General features: G+C 52.5%; 1 protein-coding gene across 1 annotated transcript; it reads right to left on the bottom strand.

Moving 5' to 3' along the window:
• Positions 1-27,230, bottom strand: MNT (MAX network transcriptional repressor). Its single transcript, XM_062506997.1, has 6 exons — positions 27,085-27,230; positions 18,204-18,765; positions 16,027-16,068; positions 15,245-15,356; positions 2,868-3,060; positions 1-1,439 (listed from the first exon to the last, which is right to left on the bottom strand). The coding sequence occupies exons 1-6, from the start codon at positions 27,155-27,157 to the stop codon at positions 736-738; spliced, it is 1,686 nt and encodes a 561-aa protein (XP_062362981.1). The 5' UTR covers positions 27,158-27,230; the 3' UTR covers positions 1-735.
• Positions 27,231-27,924: the final 694 nt, after the last annotated feature.

Here is a 27,924-nt window from a genome sequence, read left to right as displayed (position 1 = left end):
TTTCCTTTTATTAGACAGGACAGAGAATTTCCTTAAAATGCCATAACAATTCACAGTGATTTTAGATGGTTTTTGAAATGCAATAATACCTTTAACATGGTTTGACTCGTGGTTTGTTGTTGTTTTTTTTTTTTTTTGTCACTGTACTCTGGTCCACCAAACCATCTATCTTATAGTTTCTTGTTTAGAGAGGACACTGTCTTCTTCCTCCAAAAATGAATTTTGTCTCATAATCCTGCAAAATAATCAACCTTACAAAAGGCCTTCAAATGTTATATTTATATATATATGTATATACATATATATACACACACATACACACATATATATAAATATAGACTTCTATGATTTTTTTTCCCATTCTATGCAATGTCTCAATAAAGAGATCAGCAATTTTTATTCTACAAAGAAGCAACACATAAGAGGGCGAAATTAAAGTCTTAAGAACATCATATCCATAGTTCACTCATTACACGTAAAAGGAAAAAAAATCACCACGAAGAACTGTCTCTGAAGTTTCTGGGATGAGCAGCTCCGGGTGGAGCGGCCCCGGCAGGGGACAGGTGGGGCTGGGGCAGCCGGGACAGCCCGGGACAGCCCGGGACAGCCGCTCTGCCCCGGGCACTGCTGCGCTCCCTGCGCCGAGCCGAGCCGAGCCGAGCCGGGTGCAGTTGGAATGTATGGAGTTTCCTTAGGAAAGGTTCCCAACAAAGACCTGGCCGCTGGACGTTGCCTCTAGGCCAGCTTGAGCGTGCTCACGGGGAATGAGGGCATGGTCACCATAGTCACGGGGTTCAGCACCGTCTGCCCCACCAGCTGCGGGTGATGAACCACCTGGGCTCCCACGGCCGGCTTGGCCATCACGGGCTGGCCCAGGCCCGCGGTGCCGTTCACTTGCTGGTGCGAGATGGTGTGAGCGATGTGGCTCACCACGGGCTGGCTCACGGCCACGGGCTGGGGGTAGATGGGCAGCTGCGGGCCCAGGTGGGCCATGTGGTTGATGGTGGCCGGGTGCACAGTGATGTGGCCGATGGGCTGAGCAGCAGTGGTGAGTTGCACGGGGCTGGATGTGGAAGGTGCAATGTGAGCGATGTGCTTGGTCTGTGGACCCTGAATGACGTGGTTGACAGTCTGGATGACCGAGGCGTGGGTGGTGGCCGTGTGGGCGATAACAGTCGATTGCACGGTGGAGGCCGCCACGATGTGAGTCTGTGCAGGGACGATCGCCTGCGGCGGCACCAGTGCTTGCGTCTGGAGGGAGGGCTGGGCGTGGGGCTTCTGCTGGATGGACACGTGCGGGGGCAGGACCGTGGGCAGGGGGGGAGCAGCACTGGGGGGGACGGCTTTCAGCAGCTCTGGGTGCTGGCGCTGGGTGAGTTTTGGTAATGAGTTCACTGGCCTGTCATCTTCCATATCTTCATCCATGTTGTCTTCACCCTCTGGAAAACATGAAAGGGAGAAACTCCCATAAAAAAAACAAGCAGAGCACGAACTGGACCAAAGAGCCTCCCTAAAAGGAAGGAGAGATGTGCAGGAAGCATCCCTGAGCTACAGGCTGGTGGCACAATGGCACAGCCCTCTTCTCACTGCCTGTGGGCCAAGGACCAGAGCCAGGCAGGTGTGGCAGCTCAAAGACCCAGCTAGAGCATGGTGCTCTCAACAGACTGAGGTGGCACTGAGCAGAGGCTGACAGAAAGCAGCAGGCTGAGCTGTCTGGGCTGAAGTGGGCTCCTTCTGGGAAGAGGAATAGGGTTTGCTTTCCTGGCCAGTTTTTCCACTCATTGTCACCACTCCTTCTGCTCCTAGAGCAGGAAAGAAATAGCCATGGAGAAACATGGCAGCAAGTCTCTTGTCTGGTTCTGGAAAACAGACTTGTCCAGTCCAGGAAATAAGGGAGCAAAACAGGAACATACTAGTCCTGAGATGAGGAAGACAAGCCTGACATCCTGCACTGCCTGTTCTAGTGCCAGCCATGCAGCAAAGAATAAAAATCTCAGAAGACAGAGAAGCAGCAGGAACACCAGGGAAGACACGTCCCCTTCACGAGCTCTGGGTAGCAGCAGCTGGATGTGGGCGCTTTCGGCAGAGGCCACTGCAGAGGGAACAGCTGGCACTTCTAAGGACAGAGCACTGCCACTCCCAACTTCCATTAGCCTACGTGATCAGAGGTGATGAGCCTCAACAAACTCGGGTTTTCCCTTCCCAGAACCAGCCATATCTGCCTGGCATGTCAAGAGCAGATGCAGACTTGAAGGAACTGCTGTGAATGGTTATGCACTGCTACAGCCTCAGTGTCTCTGGAAAACTCTACATCCATAGACTGCCTGCTCTTCCTGCTGCAGAGCCCTGGTGTGGAGAGAGGCATGCAGTCTCCCATCTCACTGGAACTGAACTGGAATCAGATATCCATTAGTGTCATGCCATCTTCACTGTGAATCCTCCTCATGCAATGTGAAGGCTCATTAAGTGGTTCAAATGCTCTGGTGATCCTCCCTGTACCAAATCCTTCTTCTATATGTGCTGAACACCCTCCCACATCCACACAGATACACCAGGATGCCCACTTCTAACAAGCAGGGCTGCAGATCTGTGCAAGAACAAAGCTAAGTTTGGAAAGCAGGGATTTATCTCCACAATGAAGCTGGATGTGCAAACCTGCACTTTGTATCTACCTGACACTGACGAACAAGTTTCATTTTACTTCATGTGAGCATCAATGACATCATTACAAACACCCCAAAACCTTTTACTTTATTCTGAATGCAGAGAAACCCTGACACTACTAAATGAAGATTCCCACCACCCCAATGTAACTGTGTCAATGACCTTCCTGAGGATTATGAAAAAAAGAGAACAGTTATGGGTACCTGATGCTGTCGAGGTAGATGCCTGGTCATCCTCTGGCTGAACTGTCTGTCGAATAATTCTGTCAATCTCCAAGACATCCATCCACTGGCTCAACTCGTTCTTCAGATCTGCCAGCCGCTGCTGGGTAGCGATCTTCTCTCTCGCCAGCCGCTCCATCTCGTGCTCATATTCTTTTTCCTTCCTTTTTAAAGTCTAAAGTGGGAGAAAAGATAAAGAGATACAATGACAAAAAACACAAGAATAATCTATACTAATCTGGTCACTCCCATGTCTACAGCTCATTATTTTATATTGCCAGTTCTGCTGGTGTAAAATGTGGTCAACTGTATTTACACCGGCCAAATCTGGTAGGAAGGGGAAGGACAAGAGCTGGCACAGAAAGTATTGCTCTAGTTGAAGGCTCTCTGCTTTCTGAGGGAAAACTGATAAGCCCTCCAAACTGAAATGCTTAAAAGGAAACAAAAAGCTCAAGCACTGATGAGCTTCTGTGCAACACACACCACACCAAGAGCTCCTGGCCTGGTGGAGATGGTGGATGGTAGAACCCCTACACCATGGGGAAACCCTGAGGTCAAGCAGGAAGGAAGGTGTATCCTGTCCTCTCCTGATGATGCCCCTTGGCACTGGGAATCACCACATCCATTGGTAAGGTCAGGGAAGCTGCTGCATCAGTCAGCCCAATACAGAGAAATGCCCTACACTGCCCAGCACTACTGCTGGGAAATACAAACCACACAGCTGAGGGGGATCAACGCTTCCAAGGCCTGTTCTGTCAGTTTTTTAGCCAATGTAACACTGCAGAGTCATAGACTTGGTCCCCCAGCCCAGGGCCACACTTACTATATATGCATAAAAGAGACAGAATTAGGTGAAATCTTACTGCAAAACCACATACAGACTCTCCATTTTCTGAAGCTAAGTTTCAGCACTGAGAATTTAAATCCCACACACGCTTCTGAAAATACCAGCTACATGGAGTCCACACGGGTGCTCCTGTTCCCTCACTGCTGGCAGGCACTGAGCTCAAAAGCAAACCCCACACCTGGCAGAGAACCAGGCTCACGGTCTTCTCAACAGATCTCTTTATTTCTGTCTCAGGTTCTCCAGGATGAATACGATCAGAGCTTGACCTCACTAGTTCTGCCAGTGTTGTAGCTCAGGTTTGCTGGGAAGGACCTTAAAGCCTGCTCAGCCAGCCTTTAATGCAGCCTAAGGCGACAGAGATTAGGGCAGCTCCTGCCCTACCTTTGTCCCGGCAGTAGCAACAAAGGAAGTATTTTTAAAAGCACCAAACTATGTGTGTTAGCAGGGCACAACCACGGCAGGTATGTCAATGGAGACAGTTCCTCTCCCTCCAGATCAGCTAAAAGCTCCTCAAAACAGAGGGTTTTCAGGCAAAAGGGGCAGTTCCTTCTCTCCTGTTGCTTTTCAAGCTTTTCAAACCAGGCAGCAGATAGTACAACACCACAACCCCACAGCTCTGCCTCGGGCAAGCCCAGCAGACCTGCAGCCCACTGCAGGGAGGTAGCCATGGGGCCAGCCAGAAGGGAGGATAGGGACTCCTGGAATCCTGGCTCTGCACCAGCCCTGACCTGCAGCCCAGAGATTCCCATATGGCTGAGGCCCAAATCCACAGGCTAGTTTTAAAGTCTCTTTCCTATCGAGTGCAGCCAAAGCATTTTGCCTGACCCAGGAGACTCAGGTACTCTGATCCCCTTGCACAGGGGTGTGGGTGAGACACGGAGCCATGGAGGGGAAGGCGAGGGTGACGAGGAAAGGTGCTCCTGGATCAGGTTTAAACATGCAAGAAAACTTGCATGTGATTTGTCTGAATGTCCTTCCCTCACTATGTCATCAGGAAAGAGGCAAGCAGAAGAAAGGCTGAGGTTAAACTGCTGGGCAACCATGAGCCTAGCCCCTCTGCAGCATCTCCCCAGAGCTGCTCTCCACGCAGGGCACGAGAGGACAGAACAGGAACAGCTCTCCAGGAGGAGCAGGCTCGAAATCCCTGCAGCGGCCACAGCACACGCATATTCAAACAGATTTGGCTTCATTCCCTGCTGGGAGAGGAGACTCCCAGCACTGGGGGAAAGTACTACTACCAAGTATGAGCAGGGCAGCTGATAATTAGTTACAAACTTTTAATTACTGGGAAGGCAGGCAAACCCTTAGCAAGTTCCAGGAGGAGTCTCCCAGCCAAGAGATCCAGGGAGTTCACTATGTCACTCTGCACACACTCCAGAGGCTTTGGGACGTGGCACCGGTCCAAGCCCAGTGCTACCGGCTCTGCCTCCCCCGGTGCCAGCAGTCCCAGCCCTGGACTGGGTGCCAGCTCCCGGCAGCCCCTGGCTGGGTCTGCACCTCCTCCAGGGCTGGGCACTCTCCAAGGGGAGCTGCTGGGGAGGCTGGAGCAGCAGATGGGCTGAAGGCACTGGTAATCTTTCAAAACCTATTCTGGGATGCAATTCATTGCAGCTCACTTGGTAAAGATCTCCAGGCTGAGCTGCTGTGGTTTAGTGAACTGGGTGGGATTAACTGGAGCCCTCTTCCCTCTCCTCTGAGCACTGCCCCACTCCCTGCAGGTACACCTGGGTGCATTCCCCTCACAGGCCCTGCAAGGACTGGGAACGTGCCCTGCACTGGGAGCAGGAACAGCCCTGGCCCCAGTGCAGAAAGGAGCACTCATGGAGGGACAGGGAGCAGGGACCCTCCTGCCCTTGCTCCTGTCACAGGGCCGGAGCAGCCGATGTCTCCCCACATGTCCTCTGACCTGGCACTGGCACCCCGGGGCACGCAGCTCTCTGGCATCCACCTCCTGACAGATTATTTTCTGCAAATCATCCTGCCCACATCATGTGCCAGGATTTCCCGTCAGTCAACAGAAAATCCACAGTGACAGCCAACCCTGAGTCATTGGGACTGTGGTCACTGACCTGCCCCTGCACACAAAAACCTTCAGGCACCCACTGATCCCCAGGAAGCTTTAGATGCTTTTCTAAAGCGGGAGTTTCTGTCAGCACTATCACTGAGCCCAGGCTATCCCAGACTGCTCTGTACAAGCACCAGGCTCCAGCACAGCTCCTCCTTCTTACGTCTGTGTCTCCATCACTGTAGCATTTCCTTTTTTCCTGTTAAGCAACTGGGAACCCTGGTTGCCCTGGCAACTGTTACACTGCAGTGTGAGGAACCTACAGAAGCTATGACTTTAGAATGCACTTATTTTTCACACTTAAAAAAAATTCACATGAGCATCACTTAGAAGAGTAGACCCTGGCCCTGCCAAGGGGGAAGCTGAACTACCCCAGAAAAAAATCATGGATTTCTTCATAGGCTTGTGAATACATCTATGGCTTTTGATGCTTGGGAAGTTTTGCTAATCAACTGCTGTCTCTGGTGAAAGCAAATGATGTTCCACCCTGAACAGTCTCAGCTGTGCTGAGCTGAAGCTGAGTGAGCCCTTTGCAGCAGAGCAAGGGCCTGACCCTCCCCTGCCAGGCACCCCTGCACTGGGCACAGCAGGGACTGCTCCATGGGCAGCTGGAAGCAGTCACAAGGGCAGTGGTGAGATCCTTCATCTTTCATTTAAACACCAGCAACCAAATTAAAATCCACATGTGGGTCTGCTTTTACTCCCCTAGAGTATCTGAATGTCTTCCTGTACCTGTCAGCCCCTTGGCAGCCTTTATCCACCTGGGTTATTGAAGCGAGACCAGACAACTGCATTGACAGCAAGGGCCTGACACAATTCCAGTGGTAACTCTTCCCCACTTTGTGCCCTCTACCCTGGTGGTTTTGGAGCCACTATTTGGTCTTTGTGTGCATCTCCCTGTCATTATTTGGTAAACAAACCACTGTAGATGTGCAAAACTAGCACACCATACCCCAACTCCTGCTCTCCTTGTGTAGCAACACTCATTTGTCACTGCAAAGAATTTTCCATTTTATAGCTGTCTGTAATTCAATTGCTCACTCTCATGTCAAGACTGGAAATAATGCCCCCAACACCTTCCCTGTGCCTGCCTCAGGAACACTGCTGGCCCTGTGGCTGGCATTAGTGAGGTTTAAAAGGCCTTATTACACAGCTCCCCTCATAAACATTTTATTAGCAGTTTAAAAGCACACTTTCAATTATGAGCTTTTCCAAAGCATGTATTTCAGCTCTTTTCTTCTCTTACATGGCATTTGCTGATTGAAAATACCTCATCAATGAGCAATCAGGAGAGTGATTTGCAATTTCAAGTCCGATTGTTTAACTCTCTGCTCTGGGGTTCAGAGCTGCTGCCACGGAGTGGGACATGCTGAGCTGGGGGGTCCTGAGCTGCCACTGACCTGCAGCACTGACCAGACCGGCTGGGCAGGCTCTCCACTGCTGCACAGAGCTTTGATTCCAATGTAATAGAAAAACCCCTACATCCTAATAAGAATTTTTCTTGCCGGGACTGCCATGGTGCAGGAGATTCAGAGCAGGAGCAAGAATCCACCAGCCTGACTCCAAAAATGCTCCAACCAGGACCAGAGGAGTGCTGGGGAACAAACTGACCCCACAGAGCCCCAAATGGAACCCAAAAAGCCCCAAGACCGGCCAAGACACCACACTCACCTGTAGGATTTGGGGATTTTCCATCACTTCTATCAATTCTGGGCATTCCTACCTGGAATGGTGCTAAGGTTCTACACTGCTCAGCTGGCGGAAGCAGTTTGTTCACAGCTCAGCAGCCACACCACACTCAAGCCCGCCCTGCTGTGATGGAGCAGAGCCTGCCGAGCCGGGAAGGTGAGGAGCCGGCCCTGCCAGCACCAGGCCCGCGTCCCCAGGCTCTGCCTGCAGCCGCCAAGGGGACAGCCCCGCCGGAGCCGGCCCTGCCCTGCACTCCCAGCCCCTGCCGGCCCGAGGATGCTCCAGCCCCTCTGTCTGCCAGAAGCAGCCGCGTGTGAACCCCGGCTGGTTGCCGTGGGAACCAAAGCCACGGTTTCCACGGCAACTGCCGCATTCTGCCGGCTCCGGAGATGCGATCCCGCAGCGATGCCGGACGCGCTGGGCCGGTACCACCACGGCAAAATCCACAGCGCAGGCAGGGCACGGCGGGCTGCGGCCAGCCCCGGGCGCTGCCAGCACCCAGGGCCGCAGCGACAGCGGCCCCGGCCACGGCAGCCTCGCACCCCCAAGCACAGGCTGAAATCACAACAGCTCGGCACGCAGCCCTCAGACACGGACGGCCCGTGCTCAGCACCGGCCAACGGGCCGGGGTCTGGGTCTCACCACGACCGGGACACTGGGACAGGGGACAGCCTGTGTGCAAACTGGGGGGGGGGGGGGGAGGCACAGAACAAGGACTTCAGCCTCCCATGATCTCAAACTCGACCTTCACGCCAGGACCAAAACCAAAGCCCGCAAGGTGAACTGGGTGTCCCTTGCTGCCAGTGAGCGTGACCCCTGCACCAAGAGCCAGGCCACGGGTGTTTGCCAGCAGCCTCTGACCCAGCTGTCCCACGGGGATGGCAGCCAAGGAGTGCTGCTGTGTCCCAGGAGGTGACCTCACCCTCGGGCATGAACACAGGGACGTGAGGGAAGGAGCATGTCCTCCCTGCACAGCCTGCACCCAATTTTCAGCAGGTCCCAGCAGGGCGGGCACCACCCACCACTGCTCACCCTGGCTGCAAGGCTAGGGATGAACTTCTAGACAGGAATACCTCCCAGAATAGGAAATCTGCCTGGAGCAGAGCAATCACAGAAAATGAGAGCATGCACTGGTATTTACATTTATCATTTCACACTGATAACTGCACTTCAGGCTCCTGATAAAAAAGACATCAGGCCATAATCTGTGATCAAAACCAGGGCTGGAACGTGGCTGCTTGCACCAACCTGTCAGAGTCAGCCTCTGAAGCACCACACTCTGGACAAAGTACAAACAGTCACTGGGGCAGAGGGGAGGAATGATCCAAATCAGGAAGACAAAAAAACAAATTCAGAAAAAAAAACAACGAACAAACAAAAATAATAACAACAACAACAACAAAAACCAAACCCCAAAAACAAAACAAAAAAGGTAACAACCAGCTGGAACCGACAGTTCAATAAAGCAGGGAAAAGCAGAGCCATCCCCAGGCCCCATGCTGGCTGCCACCAGGTAAACAGATCTGGTTTAATTCCTTGATATGACTCCCAGGACACAAGAAATTCAATTTTAAAATAACTGAGGTATGACTTGCAATCACTTGGTATCAAATTCAGTCATGTCTTTTGCTTTTTGTATTTTTATTTTTTAACTAGTCTCTGTTCAGGAAACAAATGAGACATTTCCATTGATTTCAGTGGATTCAAGATGCCCCAAAAACCCTGAAATACTGCAGTGTGTTTATTACTTAGAAAATTATCCCAAACAAATTAAAATAACTTGGGAAAGTAAAACTTGAGAATTTTTAATTTCAAATTTACTTCTGCAGCACTTAAATGTTTAAAAAAATGGAATAAAAAAATTGTGGGAAATACGCTTTTGAGATTAAGTGTCATCATTTTCTGCAAACACAAATGAAGCATGCTGCATCTCATGAAGGGATTATTATTAACAATACAATGCAGGACCCCAAAGCTCTTCCCAAGTCTTTGTGGTGATGCACAGACAGCAGCTCCAGAGCGCAAGAGGCAAGTTCATGCCTTGGAGTCACAGGCAGAGCTGTCTGCCAGGGATGAGGAGGAGATTTCTGAACAGACACATTATCCCTACATCCACCTGCTGCAGTGCTTCCGTACTTTCCTTGCAGGTATCTCTGAGCAGCTGCTGCAGGAGCCAAGGCAGAGTTTTGGATGGGTGCAGCCCTCCCTTTGCTCCCATTCCCACACTTTGGCTCAGCTGACAGGCACAAGGCACAGGTAAGCTGCACACCTGAAGGGACCCTGTCCAAGGAAGTGAGGGCTGCTTCTGGGAGAGGACACCTCCCAAAACACAGTCCTGGCAGGTGGTGGCAGTCCCAAGAGCCCAGGGCTCTGACAGAAGCACTCCCCCACAGCACAGCAGCAGGTCCCAGGTCCTGGTGACTCAAGAGAATGGTGCCATCCTCCCACACCACCTGTCCTTCCTGTTTCCCCATCCATCTCAGGAGGTCAGTGCCAGTTACTCACACCCCAGCAGCTCCACCCACGGCCCACAGAGCAGATCTGGGTCAGCAGAGGATTTCCATCCACCTCCCTCACTGTCAGGGCCGTGGTGGCAGTGGCAGGACACAAAACGCAGCTCTTAAACACAAACTGACTGCAGCACCTGTGTGAGGCCACCGGGCAGAGCTGTGCCTGGCTGCAAACCTCTGTCTGTGCTGGAGGGGCTGGGTCTGCACTGCTGCTGGCACAGCAGCCACGGTGCCACCGTGCCCTGGCACCCACATGGCCACTTGCTGCTCACCCAGCTGGGCCCAGGCATTTGGTTTTGTTTTTTGTTTGGGGCTTTGCTGTGTTTTAAAGGCAGGCAGCTTCTGCAGTGTCACACACAAAATAGAGCCCACGCAAGCTGTAATTATCAGTACTCTCGTTAGGGCCCGTGCACTGTCTCCCCTCCCATGCCAGCTCTGACAGCAGGTGGAAACCAGAACAAGCAACAGCCCCCAAACACAGCAGCATTCCCAAACCCTGTGCTGCAATCCACTTACAGCCTGGTTTGGTTTTTACAATCCTGAGTGCTTCTTCAAACTGCTACTTAAATGGCAGCAGGGGAACAGGTGTGGATTCTCTGACATTTATTTATATACTTACAAACACACTGACAGATTTACAATTCCATTCACCCTTTCCAAACTGACATACAAGTAATAAGTGAGATACTTAAAAAAAGAAAAATCACCATCCCTCTTGGCAATGGTTAAGAAACAGCCTCCAATCACTCAACAAATGCTGGACATTTTTAATCACTATTATGAGACATGCTCTGTGGCCAATCCTGCAAATAAAAATGCCCTGATGGCTCCCTGGATGAGCTGCCTTGCAAACAGGTCCTGCTGCAGCTGGAGAAACAGTGGGGAATTAAACACTGGGGTTTCTTTGAAGGTCTTATTTCTCATCACTTTTTGAAATCTGCAGATGACACCACGTTGCATGACCATAGCCTATGGATGCTGGAAGCTTTCATTACTGGCACTAAGATTCAGGCTAATTAGACAAGATAGAATCAGTGGATCAGGTCAGGTAAACAACATGAAGCAGCACAGCTTGGCATCTGAATGCTGCTCACATGAGGGAGGCACAGCAGGCACTGATGGACCTGACTCTTACTAGACAAGTTTTACAGAAGATGAGCATATTCACCTCATAGCTGGCACAGAATAAAAAATAACAGTTACAGCCATCCCTGTCAGGGTGGGGAACTGAACAGGATTCAGCAGCATGGTTTGGTTTATGCATTTTGATCAATAATCCAGTCACAACAGTGCCTGAATGTAAATGAGTTCTGGTCTTTAACCACAACAATTGTCAGACTGTGGGTTTGTGTCTTGCAATCAAGCACCTCACTGCACCAGGATCTGGCTTGGCTGCAGGGCCCTCTGCACCCATCAACACCCAAATCCCTAACCAAGCACTGCTATGGGACCCAAAAATCCACTGGTCTTGTTCTGGTCCTCTGCACACAGACAGGGATGAATGACTGTGCTTGGGCACCAATGAAGTGACTAACAAATAACACAACTAAAAGACAAAGAGATGCTGTGAATACTAAAAGGAAAATTTAACCAATGTAAAAGCAGTATCTGGTCTGTTCACATCTCCACAAGATGAGTTGAAAAAGGGCTTCACAAAGGATTTTTACGTGCACTACTTAGGCATCCTCCGATAGTACTTTGGACTCATTCTACCCTGGAAAGGAGTCAAATTTGTTGATTATTGTTGGCATGAATAACAATATAATTCTTAGGTGCATGACTTACTTCAGGCAGTTTGAGAAGCCAAGGGATATGAGGTGAGGAAAAACAACTTAAACACCATAAATGATTGGCAGCACTGGTGAGCACAGGTAAGTCACAAGGAAATTTCACCCTTCCTGCCCCTTCCCAAGGGAACAATGACAAACTGGCCATACTATAATCCTCAGTTCAGTACAGCTACATTTTGTCTCTAACACCAGCAGGGCTGCCAGAGGACTTCTGTGAATTAGTAAGCAAAGTCTGCTTTACTAACAGAGCCAAAACTGCTCTGTAGGGCCACAAATCATCTGCCACCACAGCAGCCCCAGTGCCTCTGCTATAGCTGAGCAGCACGTGCAGGGGCTGGGACCACACTCCTGCCTTGCTTCCACACCTTCCAAACACTTCTGGTCTTTGCCTTTTGCATGCCCTGGGAAGCTCAGCTGCATCTCAGATTTTGAAAGCACATTGCTATTTAGTCAGCATTTCAATTGTACCTGGGATACTGGCCAACAAGAAAGACCTGCAGCACAACCCAAGACTGACAGGTTGGGCTTGGCTGTGTGCCAGCTGTCCCAGTGTCACCTGGTAAGCAAATCACCTGGATGTCATCTGACACTAGATGTACAATAGAAAAACCCCCAAAACTGGAAGGTGTTCAGGTGCCACAGTGACAGGCACAGTTTGAGAACACAGAGCAGCCGTATTGCTCAAGGGCTTCAGTTAGCTTGCAAAGAAGAGGATTCCATTTCCTAGGGGGAAGGAATCCTTCAGAGAGAACCAAGGCCAGCCCAGCTGCACGGGCAGCAAGCCATGTCTGATATGGGCTGGGCTGGGCCATGCTCCCCACTGCCCCTTCCTGGCACGGGCAGAGCCAGAGGGGCTGCAGGAGGACAGGTCTGTCCCCTGCCTGGGGACACTGCTCTGCAGAACCAGAGGGGCTGCAGGGGGACAGGTCTGTCCCCTGCCTGGGGACACTGCTCTGCAGCAAGCCAGGGACAGGGTTCCGCTCTCTCACAGCAAACACCATTTTATTCTCACTCTGGGTTTTTCCACATTGCTCCATGGATCTTACAAACTTCCCCGAGGTCTCCAGCATATTCACTCAGGTTCTGCGGGCAGGGAAGCGAAGAACAAGAGCCAAGGTGGCCCCAGGTGTAACAAATGGACTGGGCTGGAGGTGTGTGCTGGGTCTGGACCCACTGGGACACCCTCCTCAGCCGAGAGCCACAGCACAACAGCCCACACTGCCTCAAGCTGAATCACCAGCTAAAGGGATTATTAACTTCCAGCTGCGTTGGGCCCCATTTCCTTCGTGCAACAGTGTGCTTAATTGCAAATTCTAATTTACTGTTGCACAGCACAAGCCCAGGTCCGCGGATAAATTAAAATGACAGCTCTATGGGAAGTTTGGAATTTAACTTTTTAACTTATCTGATTTGATGCAGATACAACTATTTAAATCCAGCCAAGGAAACAAAACAGCCTGTTTCTAAGAAGTTCCAGCTGGGAAGGGGGGAAGGAAGGATTTTGTAGGAAGAGAGGCTGCAATAATCCATGTACTGTCAACAGAGCCTGCAGGAGAACGGCCACAGTGCAGAGCTTTGCCTGGCACTGTGCTCCTTCCCTGCAAGGCTCAGTTGGGTTTGAGTTTTTTGGGCCTTTTTTTTCCTCTTCAGTGAAAATTACTTTGCTGTAACTGATAGTAAGAGCTTTTACTTTTAAACATCTTTTGTACAATTGCCCTGTTCTCTTTCCAAGGGAAACACTGAGCCTGGCTCATGATCAGCAGCCATCCCCACACTGATAGATGTTAGTTTTGTTGAAATAGATCAAGCCTAAATTCAAACTGCAATAAAAAAATATAAAATAAAATAATTTAAAAGACGATTTTTGTTTCTGAATGCAGGCATTTCAAATCAGATTTCTCATAATCTGGGTTTTTCCTCAGGCAAATACACAGTGCTCAAGATTTTAGCACAACTAAATGCTGTGACCGAGTCACGGACCCACGGCTTTGGCTTTGCCAAGGAAAACAGTGCTCGGGATACTCGGGATAGTCCCCAGCAGCTGCCAGGGAGGATGAGGAGGAGCAGGCCACGAGGAAGTTACACAACGTCACGGCCATGCCCGTCACAGCCCGTGGGGCTGCGAGCCAGCCCTGGCTCGGGGCCAGCTCACGGCTGCCCGTGGCCAGCCCGGCCCCGCGCTCCCCACGCGCTCCCCACGCACGTGGAGCCGGACGCTGGCGCGGCCCGGGGCCACCGTGACCTTCCCTGCCACGCCAGGCCGGCACCCGGCCACGGGCTGGCTGACCGACCTGCTCGGACAGACGGACACACCGACAGCTACGGACAGACGGACAGACTGGGACAGCCACGGGCAGACTGGGACAGCTGGTCCTGGCCCAGGACTGCACACCCCAGGCTGGCTATCAGAGAGATTCCCCCCACAAACTACAACATCAGCCTGCCAAAAACCAAAGAAAGGCTCAGATCTTCTCCAATGCCCATTACACTTTGATACAACCGCACCCCCAAAAAAACACTTTTTGGAGCAACACAGAAAATGGCTGGGTACAGTCAGAATTTGCCCTGACCGAAGTCTCTCTGAGGGAAGTTGTTGGTGAAAACTAAGAGAATGGCTGAGCTGATCTAACGGTGAGGCATTACTGACTCTCCAGAGCAAAGCTGAAGTGAATAATCAATGTCCAGCACTTCTGAACACCAGACTGAAATGGTGTTTGAGAGTGACTGAGGAAAATGGGAAGAAAGTGAGAAAAGATTACATTTTGCTGTGGAAAAGTCCATTGTGATCAATCCTCAGCACCCTTTATTCCAGTCAAAACGTACAAGGTGTACTGGCTCTCTATTTGCACTACAAATGCAACAACTCTTCCGGTTTTCAGATGAATTTTAATTGCATTACATATAACTGACTTCACATTCACAGGGACATCTACAACAATTTCTTTTGTGCTATCATTAACCATTTCCACAAACATCAAACAAGCAAACACTAACACTTATTTCCCTCCAGCTACAAAGACAGCTGATTTTTACCCGTGCTTTTTTCCAGATTCACTCCTGGTGGTGCCCCATCCACCCACAGCTTCATGCTGCAACCTCAGATTCCAGGCTTTCCTTGCCTCCACGCAAATGACTTGCACTCACACGTCCATCTTATCAAAAATTTTGAGACACACCATATCTTTACAGAAATCCGTCTTTTGGTTAAGCAAACAGAAAACCTCCCCAAACCATAAATATTAAAGTTCGCCCGAGCCTCAAAGGAGCAGCTGAAGTTCACCCAGCCTGGATCTCTAAGATCACCTGAGCTATCTGCTCCCGGCCATCACCACTGCTGCCAAGGATGATTTGTGGCTAACGTGGAAGCTCTAGAAAGGGAGTTTCTCTCCCATTTCTTCTGCACTCCAAAGCCAGCTCTGGTCTCTGCCCAGCCCCAGCCCCGCGGGCGCTACACGTACCTGGATGTATCGCAAGGCACTCCTGAGGACGCTGAGGTTTGAGGTCTTCTTGTCATCTACGTTGGGGATGTTGCGCTTTAAAGTCTCAAAGCACTCTTTCAAATGTGCACGTCTAAAGAAAACACAGGTGGGGCGTCAGCTGCCAGGAGACACACCAGAAACCAATCCCACCAGAGGGGAGAGCTTAACTGGGGCCTTAATCCAGCAAAGCACCTCCACCTGTACATAGCAGCCCCCCAGCACAGCATGCTCATGGCTGAGCCAGCTCACCCCAGCAGAGACTGTGCCTGGGTTCTACCCCAGCTTTGTTAGTAACACTGGGCAGCCTTAAATAAAATATCTCATCGCACTGTGCTGGTGCTTTCACTGTCACCATACTTCCAATGTAGCTAGTCAGGCTTATAAGAGTCTTGGGTCAGAAATTATGTTTATTCTGTATTCACACTGTATAATGACCCCTGATTTGGGGTATTTTACCCCTTTTAAATCAAAAGAGAGTCATACTGTTATGCACTGTTACTGCTTTGCAGGATCAGGTTTGTTGGGATATAATGGTACAGTTAAACAGAACATATTGGGAAGCAAGAAATGCAGAATTATATAAGAAAGGCAAGCAATACTGCAAAATTCAGTAAAAGTCATTAAGAATTTAATTCAGGTTATCTGTTTAAGAAACAAGCAAACAAAAACCCGCCAAAGCCGAACAAATATTGACAGATAATAGGCCAAAAAGAGCAGGGGAATTACAATTGAAAAACCCAAACCCCTGGCTTTCTACGCACCTGTTCTTCTCCAATTTATTATGTACTTCCCTGGTCCCAACCCTGTAACCCAAACAGAAAAAAAATCAGCTCAGTGTCAGGTTGAAAACTCCTGCCTAACACCTGTGCTTGCAGCAGTGTTTGTATGTCAAGATGCAAAAGCAGCAGAGGTGTTCAGATATCCCTAGTTTAACATTAGGTACATATATATTACTGTCTATACTGTTTCAAGATAAACTCCATACTTTACATGTGCATCAGATGAACTAAGCACTGTGCACATAATACACAGAAGATACAAACAGGTATAGTGTGTGTGTGTATGCAGACATGGCTACTACCAACAACAGGGAAAGACACAAAGTATGAATTTTAAGTATTTGTACAGACCCAGAGAGCCCAGATTCTGACCTGGTTCTGATCTATGCCTACACTCCAGTGGGACAAGGCTTGTGCAGTTCCACGTTCAAGAGGATGGGACTGGGCAGACACTTCCAACTGCTTTGGGTTTTCACTGTGTGTGAAACAACACAGCTGAGGATAAACATGGAGTGAAGCAATACAGGAATTCTCCAGTCACTGCTCAAGGAAAAACCAGAGTGAGTTTCTGGTTTTGGGGATTGAGTCCACCCACTCTCTGAATCAGAGGAATATTTTTAGGAAAAGCCAAACAAATACATGTTATCTCAGTTTTTCAGCTACAGCAGTGATAAGGTACATGAACAGATGTGGAGATTTCAAATATCTTTCATGCACTGTGCAAAGTAATGTTTTGCCTTTGACCAAACATAAAGGACATTGAGGTGATCATATTTAATAAACTGTCACAAGTATTTGACAGCATTTTCCCATGAAACATATACAGGCTGAAAAAGACTTTTTTTCTGTGCTTATGGAGCAATTCTGGGGAGACACAGTGGTGATGCTGTGCCCTCCACTGGCACCACCTCCCAGGGGCAAAGCTCAGCCTGACAGCACACAGCAGTTTGTGGGTGCACTTGCAGCCACCCCACTGCCCACAGCCCGGGCAGCCAATTTTGTGCAGCTTGCCCTGGTACCCCCGTGCCAGCAGAAATATCCTGCACAGCTCCCTGAACACACACAACATCAGTGACAGGGTCTGTTGGTTAGTGCACAGACTGACAGACCCTTCCTGCAGCGGACAGGCTCTGAAGATCCCCATCTTCTTAGAGGAATTACACTGACATTTTACTGAAGCCTTTATCTTCACAAACTCGTATCTGCATTCCTTTCACTGTTTCTTTCTATGCGTTTTGGGATATATCCCAATGGACACGATGAACCTTTTTTCTGTACACTATACATCTCCTCCAGCCCTCATGGGATTCACACACCAACACCACTGCTAAAAGACATCCCCCTGCTGTGGCAGCCAGGAGAACACTCAGAGGCCCAGACAGCACAGCCAGGAGGGAAGACTGGACAGATCCAGGTCACTTATGCTGCAGGAAAACTGATGGGCCAAAGGAAACAGGTAGAACTGCTGTGAAGAAGGGAATGGTTTGTTCTCCCAGTCCACAAACACTAATACCAGACTCCCTGCTGGGACACTGTGGTTTGGAAACAACCACCTACAGAGAAGGCAGGGTCTCCACCAGCCAAAGTCCTTAAGAATGAGCCAGACAAACACTAACCTGGAGTAACATCAGAGCCACAAGTCCTGTCAGAGGGTGAGGGCACACTAAATAGCCTTCAGCTCCTTCCAGCTGCAAGATTCTGAGCATGAAGGAGGCCCTTAGCACTTACAGCAATGAGAAACTGGAACAGCAACTAAGGTGATCTGTCCTCAGAATAACATCTCCCAGATCCCGTTCCAGTTTTCAAGAAAGCTCCCACAAGCAGCAGTGCACTCTGATTTCCCTGACCAGTACAAGCAGAGATCTTTTGCCAAACATAACACGAGATACCACTTGAGATCAGACAGAGAGGGCTGGGACTTGCTTCCTAACACAGTTCTAGCCTGGAAAAAAATCCTTATACAGAATCTTACAGTGTGGAGTGAGGAAGGAAAATAAAAACCCATCAAGCTAAAAAACCCTGCTCACAGCAATTCAGAGACATTAAACATCCACAGGTCTAGGTATTTCTGATCTGACAACACTCTGCACCAGCAGGAGCCGCTCCAGAGAGATGCAGCTTTGCCTGGTCCCTGCTGGACACACACACAGCGCACTCACCCTCCAATTCTCTTCTTGAGCTCGATGGGTTTCATGTCGTCCGCCGGTGCCAGCTTCAGCGCGCCGAGCGGCGCGGGCGCTGCCGGGTGCTGCAGGGGCTGGATGGGCTGAGGCACCACATGGTGCTGGGAGATGGCCAGCACCGGTGCTGTGTAGTGCTGCAGCTGCTTGGGGCTGCCCGACGGCGGGCTCGAGGCTTTCCCGTCCGGCGGCTGCGGGCCCGGCGGCCGCTGGATCACCGGGGCCACCGAGGACGCCTCCTTGGGGACGCTGGGAGTGCTTACGAGGGGCTGGTGGCGCTGCACCAGCGGCGGCGAAAGGGCGGCCTGGGCTGCTTGCTGGGGGGAACTGGTGACAACTGGGATGGGAATGACTGAGATGGGAGCTGCCAGCGGCGGGGGTGGCAGGGGCACTGGGCCCGGGGGGGAGATGGGCACCAGCAGTTCGCTCCGGGGCTCCTCGGGGGACACGGCACTGTTGGCCCGCGGCACGCTGGCCTTGCCTGCCTTCTTCTGCTCCTGCTCCCTCTCCAGGCAGAGCTTCTCATGCTTCTCATTCTCCTCTGAAAGAGAAACACCCACGGTGAGCACTGGCGCTTCTCTGGGCACAGCCTACAACCACCACGGGGCAGGTTAAAATACCCTTAAGTTACAATACCCAGGGTTTTATACTATCCTGAGTAAATCCCAGCTCAATGGACGCTGCACTGATACAAACACATCAGGGCACCTCTTTACTGCTGTGGATTTTAATCAAGCTCTTAAACTTGGCTTTGATGTGTGCATGTCCCGATATGTTTTTAGAACACCAGACAAAGTAAATGAAATCTGTGTGGCCCAACTAGCAAAATAAACCTCATCAAACGCAATCCAGGGCTCTGGCTTTAATTGCGTGAACATGGCACAAACGAAATTTATGTATACAAGTCCTGTGGCGCCAGTGGCCCTGGCATCTAGACACTGAACAGCCTTAATCAAATATCTCCAAACCCACCATCCGTGAGGCTCAGCAGATCCCGCTCCTAACAACCTCTGAGGAGCTGCAACAAAGAGTGGTGCAGCAACCTCTTCACAGTAATATACAAATATTTGGAAAATAAAACCTTATTTTATCAAGGGAGGGATTGGGGAAGGATGTGAACAGTTGGGTGTTCTGTCTTTTACAGTCCCCAATGTCAGGTAATTCAGAGGAAGCTCTAAGAAACATCCCAACAGAGCCTCTCCCAGGAGAAGCTTGGGCTCGACTGAAACACTGAAATCAGAATGTGTATTCAGGAAATTAAAGAGAAGAGCATGTATGCTGCCACCTGGAATTGCCATGTTATGTGCAACTCCGCAGTGATCTCCAAGAGAATCTGTACTGAACATAACAAAGGAAAAAGGGCCCCACCAGGGACAGAGCTGCCCAGCCCTTGCCACCCCCGAGGATACTTTCTAACCCATCTTTTGGTTTTCAGGGGCGTAGTGCAGAAACTACAGAGAGCACGGAAGGGAACGGAACTCTCATTCCCGATTCTGAGTGCCCTTTGGTACGTTTGACCGTACAGCAACACCGACCCAGATTCAGCCAACACAATTTCCTGAAGTTCAGCTGCAGCAACAGCCCAAACACACCCCAGCCTCCCTCGGGAGCCAGGTAAAGCAGCAGCTGCCAAGGTCAACACTGTCCTGAACCCACACCTGGAGAAACCAGGCTCTGCATCGAGCTCTAGCACTGAGGCTCTGCACTGCAGCCCCAGCCTCGGAGCCTGCAGCACTCACAAAAGCACCACAGGCAGTTCTGTCATCAGGAGGGATTTCACATCCATACTGCACTCCTCCCAGGGCTGCCCGACACTCAACCCCAAAGTTTTCATTCAACTTCTGCAGCACAAGTAGGGGTGAGTGAGCAAAAGACCTGACTGACTCCAGAACAGGAGAGGGGTTGCTTAAAGAAGCAGCTGAGTCTCAAAGCTGCATTTCTCTGTATTTTCTCAAAATACAGATTTTCAGGGTATTATCAACAATTTTCAGGGTATTATCAACAGTTCCTTAAAGAAAGAAGCGAAGCAGCACAGGATGGCAAAAGCCCCAGCAGGAATCCCCTGACGCAATCACAAATCTTAGCTACCGACAATTTTGGAGTGGTTCAGCTGAATAACGTTAGTAACTAATAAAGAAAAACCCTTTGTCTGCAGATCTTTCGCTCCACTTTGCTGCTGGTTGGCAGCCAGTGCAACGGCCCTGGCACAGGGTGCATGAGGAAACCCAGCCCCGAGGAGCTGCTGACTCACGGTGCTCAGGAGTGTCCGGCCTGGGGACAGAGCGAGCGGCCGCAGGCTGACCGGGCACGCACCGGACCAAAGCCCACGCTGCTTCCACCAGACCTCTAACTGCACCCAGGCTGGGAGCAGGGAGCAGCAAAGGGGCAGCCCTGGCAGTGCTGGGGTCTGGTGAGGACAGCAGGACCTGTCCGGGTCACAGCGGAGCAGAGCACCCAGCCAGGACGGCGGAGATGTGCGCAGCCCAGAGGGAGCAGGAGCTGCTGTGGAACTCCTGCAACCAGCAACGCTCATGGGGAAGGGACACAACAGGGAAGCAAGGTTAAAGCAGGCATTACTGATCACAAGTATTTATGTAAATGTCTCTGGAAGCAGGTGCAGCCCTCGGGCTGCTGACAACCTGCCAGCAAGGCCTTTGGTGTTGCTCCCTTGAGCTAAAGAGTTTATTTAAAGGTTTTGTTTTTTTTTAAACCAAAATCTAACGCTGAAGAGCCACTGTCCTCTTGGGTCTGACTTACCCACAGGCAGAAAGGAGACATGCTCCCAACCCCAGCAAAGGACTGGAGGGCCCTGAGCCACCTCTTTGGACAGAAACCCTTCCTCTGAGCGCTGAAGATCTGCCTCCTGCTCGCTTTGCACTCACACCCTGCACACAAACCAAAGAAAGCCTCTGAAGAAACTCCCAAGCTCTATACTTTCCCATATGAAGGAAGCTCACCCACATTTGGTCACAGACACAGTTCAAGGATGGGTGATCAGCATGCTGTGTGCTCAGACACATGCAAGGCTCATGCCTTCCTTCCCTTGTGGCACACTCAGCACAGGAATTCCTGCAAGCCCATATACAGAAAGCAAGGGAGGCTCAGGGCATCCCCTTGGACAAGAGAATAGCTGAATAGAAAGGTGCACCTCAAAATTATGTGTAATTTCCATTCATTCTTCAAACTCTTATGAAGGGGACTGAGGACAGAACAAACCCTGGGAGGGAACCAGTCCTGAGAACCCCCAGGGGATCTGAACCACAGCCCAAGCAAGAGGGGTCCTGGAATCCCACCCTGCCCAAACCACTCTGCTTGCCAACACATTCACATGGCGAGAGCAGGCACCTCAGGTCCTGATCGTGCCACTCAGCCAGTGACAGCAACACCAGCAGCCATGGGACAGAACAGCAAATCCTGTCCTGGGAGGACACACAGACAGGGTCAGCACCCCTGACCAGTGACCTGGTGCTATTTTAGGGTCTCCAAAGTCCAGGACACAGTAGCAGGTGCTCTTTGTTACCTAATAATCTGCTGCGCTTAAATATATCTGGTTGCTTTTGCCTGCCCTGGAAATGCCACCCATCTGTCAGAGCACTGCTGCCAGGCAGGGAGCAGCGGGCAGAGCCACTCGTGCCCTCAGGGCAGCAGCCAGGGTATGGAACCATGCAGGAGGAGCAGGCCTCAAGGGATGGCAGCACCCTTTGAATGCTCCTGCTTTGCACTAGGGACACTATCAGTACAAAAGGTTTTATCAAGGGCGTGTGCTTTTGCATAGCCAAGCATCCTAACTTTGTGTGTGCTCAATGGAGAACATCTCTAACTCCGGGAACAGTGAGGCAGTTCTGTGGTGTCATTTTCTGAATGGTCTGAAGTGTTTTTCTGAATCATTCAACGCTTCTGGGAGCTTATCCTGCATGCCTTGAACTGCTCCAGCCCTGGGTGTCACTCTCACTGGATCTGCAGCAGTGTCACCCGCAGGAGTGACTCCAGGCTCCTACCAGGAAAAGAGCCCTGTACGGAGGAGCCTCCAGGTATTTACTACTCCCAAGGCTGCCCTGGAGGGGCACAGTCACCAAGGGCAGGCTGGAGCCTGGAGCTTGGTTTCTGTTTCTGCAGGTCCCTGCCTCTACAGGGGAGAACCAGGAAGGGGAAGATAAGAATAGTCAGCAGAACTGGAGCCCAGCAAAGCTCAGCATCAGTCAAGCAAGCTCTGAGTCACAGCAAATGCTGACACCAGAGGCTGCAGCACACAGCCACGGGCACTTCCAGGCCCAGGAATGAGCCTGCAGGACTGAGAACCCTTTGAAACCAGGACCATTTTCTCACTCCCTCTGAATTTTGGTCGAGCAACAGCACAAGCCCCACTTTTCTCTCCCATTTCAACTAAAACTTTACAGTTTGGTGTCGGCCTCTTGGCACTGCTGTTTCTTCACCAGTAACACAGCAGGTCTGAGACATGGCACTGCTTCCCAAAGCCTCCTGAGCCCCTGGCCATGCCCTCAGTGTGGAGCTGAATGCCAGGCCCCTGGTGACACTTCCACAGGGCCACTAGTCCTGCTGCTCTCAGGGCTGTGCTTGGACTGCAGCCTGATACAGTCCCATGTCCTCTCCTCCTCACACACACTGGATCTTACCAGCACCTCTAAGACCAACTAAACTGTGTTTTAGGAGCACGCTGTTCACAAAGGAACCTGAAATACTTCACAATTAGAACTCAGATATTCACAACACACTCCAGAGGAGCAGGAGCTAAGCCAGCCTATCTGGGGTTGGTTTCAGAGGTGCAGAAACCCCTTCCCCACCCTGCTGAGTGACCTTCCTGCACTGCCTCTACTGTCACACGCTCACACCTCATTCGCAGACTGGTCACCATTCACTGCTAACAACTACAATACTCAGATCTCCACTTTCTCAGCCAGAGGACGATGACACCTTTATGTGATGTCTCTAAAGGTAAAGGAATATCAGCCCTCATGTGAACTATTCCTCCTCAGCACCATCTAGTACAGACCATTAGTGAAACTAGTGACCTTGGTATGCAAACCTGAAATAAATTAAGAGAAATGACGAGGTGATCCTCTTGCCTGATAAAATCCAGGGAGCATGCACTTTATTAGTACTTTATGGAGACACATAGCTTACAAGGAAGCATTTACTTTCAACAAAACCATTTCAGCTTCTGAAACACAGCACAGAAACACCCTCAAGAAATCTTGAAGTAGTTCGTCTCCCAAGCCCCAAAGAAGAATCAAGGATACCTAAATAAATACCTGGGAGACATTTCTAAAAACAGCTTCTCCAGTCTCTACAGATAATTTACATTGTGCTTTAATAAGCTATTCCAGTGCTTAATGGAACCCTGCATCAGCACCAGAGTAACTCTAGCTGCATTTTAGTTACAACTTACTCTTTGTGGACAGAAGAAAGAAATAAAGGGTGAGGATTTAGCAGCACTAGACAGAAAAAGAAAACAGATCAAGACTGCTAAAAAACCCAAAACCAACATGGAGAGCCTCATGTGTACAGAAAGCCCAGGCCCATCATGCCCCCAGGATGCTGAGCATGCCTCTGTCACAGCTGCAGCACCATAGCTGGGCGGGCTGGAGGGATGTACAGTCCTGCTGTACCTTCCTGTGGCAGCTGGGATAAAGTGCAGCAAAGCACTGGCTCTGACAGGCCGTGGGCACCAACAGCACGGGCTGACTCTGCTCCACCACCCAAGGAGCGTCACCTGGGCAGCCAAGGGGGTGAGCTGTCCTACACAAGATGGGCCTGCACTTTTCCATCAGGCATCGGCGTTTTCAAGAGATGGGGAGACAAAGTAATGCACTCTGATAAAAAGCACGTACTTCTGTCAGCTGAACAGCTCCTGTGTCACAGTTCAGAGCAAAAAGCGGCACTGCTGACAAGGCAGGACCCAACCCACCTGCACATGAGGACACTGCTGTCCCTGCTTCTGGCCCAGGGACAGAGCCACACACTGCAGGAACAGCGAACCATGCCTTAAATGTACAGATTGGAAAAGAACAGTAAGCATGAACTAACTTAATAAACAGTATTATAAACAGATTGTGTATCCTTAAAACAGACTGAAAAGCCCAGAGAGGTGCCCTCCGAAGAAACTCTGAGACCCTGCTTCATCCATTGCTGGCAAGTCTTCTGCAGGCTGCTTTGAGTCATGTGTTACACAGCCAACACAGTGTGTGTGTTACACAGCCAGCACACACACTGCTCGTGTGTTACATGGCCAGCAAGGGAGCACAGACAGGTGAAATGAGTTCAGTGAGTCATGGCAAAACTGGATCTGGCAGATAACAGCCAGCCTGTTAGGTAAGCATGTTTGCTCCAGGTAACATTCCTCGATCCTGTGATGAGAACAAGGGCTAACTGCTGCACCTTCATCCCAGGGCTGTTCCAGGGGTTGTTTCCACAGGCTGCTCACTCTAGCCACCTTTCTTCTCAAGGAAATTAATGGAAATGTGCAGATCACCCTTTAGAACCCCATCTCCATACTTGAAAAACAGAGAAGAACCAAGGGTATCTGCCCATCAAAACAGGGAGTCACCACCATCACCAGAACTGGCTGCACCAAGGCAGTTATCCCTGCCATCCCATGGCAAAGTCTAATTGTCAGAACAACCATGGCACTATGGCACTGCTGTCCTCAGAGCTGCAGTGCAGCTCTCCTGTACCTGGAAGCCTCCGGAAAGAGATAAACTCACACCGTGTGTTGGGAAGTGCTTTAACCACCCCTGCTTGCTGCAGGGTCACTGCCTGCGCTGGCACCACTCAGGAAAGAATGAACTGTGCAGCATCGAGAGAGCCACAAACACCAGCTGGACAGTCACAGATGAGTATCTGTGGGAAAAACCCTAAGGAAACAAGTATCAGTTACTTGCAACTATAAAGAAATTTGTTTTTCTTAGATCATGAAGCATTCTTGGATTAACCTAAATTCAAAGAAATCAGCACCCTCTAATTCAAGTCAAATGTCTCTGGAGCTTGCACATACCAGACAGAAAAGGACCCCAGGCTGTGGGTTTGTGCCCATGTAAATGAGTGCTTGCATGCCTGGGAGGCACATGCTTACAGCAAGAGGGTTACAGCAGCAGGCATGGCTGTCAGCTGCAGATCCAGCAGCCCTTAGATGAGTTCACTATATATATATATATATATATTTTTTTTTTTTAATGTTGTTCCCAAAACGGACTGATTTTCAGGCCATACAGGATGCCTGGAGTTCCACAGTGTAACTGGGGGCATAACGTAGACCATAACACTTTTCAGAACACAAGATTTCAAGGGGGAGGAGAGGAAGAAGACAAGGCAAGGAAGCCAGTGCAGTCTTACTATTCTTACTCATTACTCCCCAGTCTTTCCCAGCTGTTCCTGCTTGTGCTCTCCCCTGACATCTTCCTGCCACACAAAGGTCACTGCAGGGCTCCTCCCCCCCGTGCCACAGCCTTCCTGGTGCTCAGACTTCCCTGAAGCCGCCACGTTTGCACTGACGCTGCTGGTCCCGCAGCCAGCCCAGCCCTCAGGTGTCTGTGCAGGTGACTGTGCCCCCCAGCAGCACCCAGAGCTCGGGGCAGGAGCGGCAGCTCCGGCCTGCAGCGTTCTTTGTGTAACACCGACATCCTCACACATCCCTGTGAGCTGAGACACCGGCAGGATGTGTTTTCTTTGCGGTGTCACCCTGCCCATACGCCCTGCTCAGCAGCAGTTCCTGCCTCAGAAGTTGTCCAGCAGCACAAGGCAGGTCCCTCCTGCTCCCCTGTGACCCACACAAGCCACAGCTTGTGGGTCCTGCTCACAAGATTCTCCCAGGGCGCGGGGCAGTGGAAGTTCTCTCCCAGCAGCAGGAGACAAGCCCAGGAGCCCGCAGAGGTGGAGCCCCGGGTGTTTTACTGCTGTACCCAGAGCAGAGCCGCCACCTGTAAAGCCGGAATCAGCACAGGGCTGGCGGTGGCAAGAGGACTGTCACGGCTTGGGAAGCAGCACCGGAGCTGTCACCCAGCCGGCAGGGACCGCGGACCGGGCGGCCCCCGCCATCTCCAAAGCCTGGGGCGTGCTCCGGGCTCGGGAATCCTCCCGGCCTCGCGCGGCCCCTCATCACCGCATCCCCCGTCTGCTGCGTGACTCATCACCGACACAATGGGCGGCGGCACAAAGCGCCGCTCCCGCACGCCCGCCCGAGTCCCCGCGCCTGGGCCGCCGCGGGAGCGGGGCCGGAGCCGCCGTCCTGCAGCCACGCGAGGGCGGCGGCCACCGGCGCTGCCGCGCGGCCCCGGGGGCACGGATCGCCGCTCCCGGAGGGCCGGGGCCGCCGCAGCGGCAGAGCGGCGCGGGGCGCGGGCGGTGCGGGGGCAGCGGGCGGGGGCCGGCTCCGCGGGGTTCCCCGGCCCCTCCCGCCGCCCCGGGCGGGCCCCGCAGCCCCCGGAGGGGCCGCGAGGGGCGGGCCCGCGCGCACGTGGTGGCGGGCGGGGCCTGGCGCGTCACTCTCTGGGCCCCGCCCTCCCGCCGGCCGGGGACACGCAGCGCGCGGGGCGGGGGCGGCGGCGCCCCTGGTGGGAGCGGGGCCCGGCCGGGACAGCCCCGCCCGCACGGAGCCCCCGCCGCGCTGTCCCCGGATTCCCACCCGCCCCCCCCACCCCCCTACCTCGCCCCGTACCCTGACACTGCCCCGCCCGTCTCGAGCTTCCCCGGGCCGGATGCCGCCGGCAGCGCAAAGCCCGCGCCGGTGCCCCCCCCCCCCCGCCCACCACCCGCCCAGCCCTCCCCGGTGGCAGTGCCCGTGTCGCCCCGGCCGGCTGGGGCTGTCAGGCGCGGCCCCGCGAGGCGCGGGCGGACGGTCACTCACCACGTGCGGTCTGCTGCTGCTGCGCCTGCCACTCCAGGAACCGCGCCGCCTCCAGCAGCGTCTCGATGCTCATGGCGCGGGCCCGGCCACCGCCGCCGCCGCCGCCGCCCGGAGCGCGGGCCCGCCCCGCCCGCGCCGCCCCGGGCTCGCCCCGCCGGCCGCAGCGCTGGCGACAAGATGGCGGGTGGCAACAGAAACACAACAGGCGGGCGCTGGCGCGGCCCCGCTACTACGCGGCGGGCGGCGCCAAGACGCGGAGCGGAGCGTGGGGCGCCGCCCGGACGGGACGGGGCGCGCCGGGCCGCGGCGGGCGGCCGGGGCAGGGGACGCGCGGGCACGGCCCCGCAGCGCCGCCGGTCGCGCGGGGCGGGCGCGGCCCGGGCCGACCCCGGGCGCGAGACGCGGCGGCCGGTCCGGCCCGGTCCGGCGGCGGCGCGATCCGGGCGCCGCGTTTTGCGGGCGGCGCTCCCCCCGCAGTGCGCTCGCGGCCCGGGGCGCGCTGTCAGCGCGCGCGAGCCAATGGGCGCTCAGCACAACACGCGTGCTGCCCTCCACATGGGCGCCCCGCGCCGCCGCGCGCCTTAAAGGGGCCGCGCCCGCCGCGCCCCGCGCACGTGCGGGGCCGCCGCCTCCGGCGGGGCTTCCCCGGCCCGCACCGACAGAACCGTGCCGAGCGCCCGCCCGGGACAGCTCTGCCCCCGCCGGGCTCCCACGTTGTAGTCCCATCCCTGCAGAACCTTCCTGAGCCGCCCCGGGTCACAGGCTGCGGGTGGCTGAGGGCTCTAGCGGGGCGGCTGCACGGAAAAGCCGGTTCCTTTCTATGCATAAAAGCACGGGAAA

This window comes from Cinclus cinclus, chromosome 22 (genome assembly GCF_963662255.1).
Source record: "Cinclus cinclus chromosome 22, bCinCin1.1, whole genome shotgun sequence".
Classification (NCBI taxonomy): domain Eukaryota; kingdom Metazoa; phylum Chordata; class Aves; order Passeriformes; family Cinclidae; genus Cinclus; species Cinclus cinclus.
This window is presented reverse-complemented; position numbering and strand designations above follow the sequence as displayed.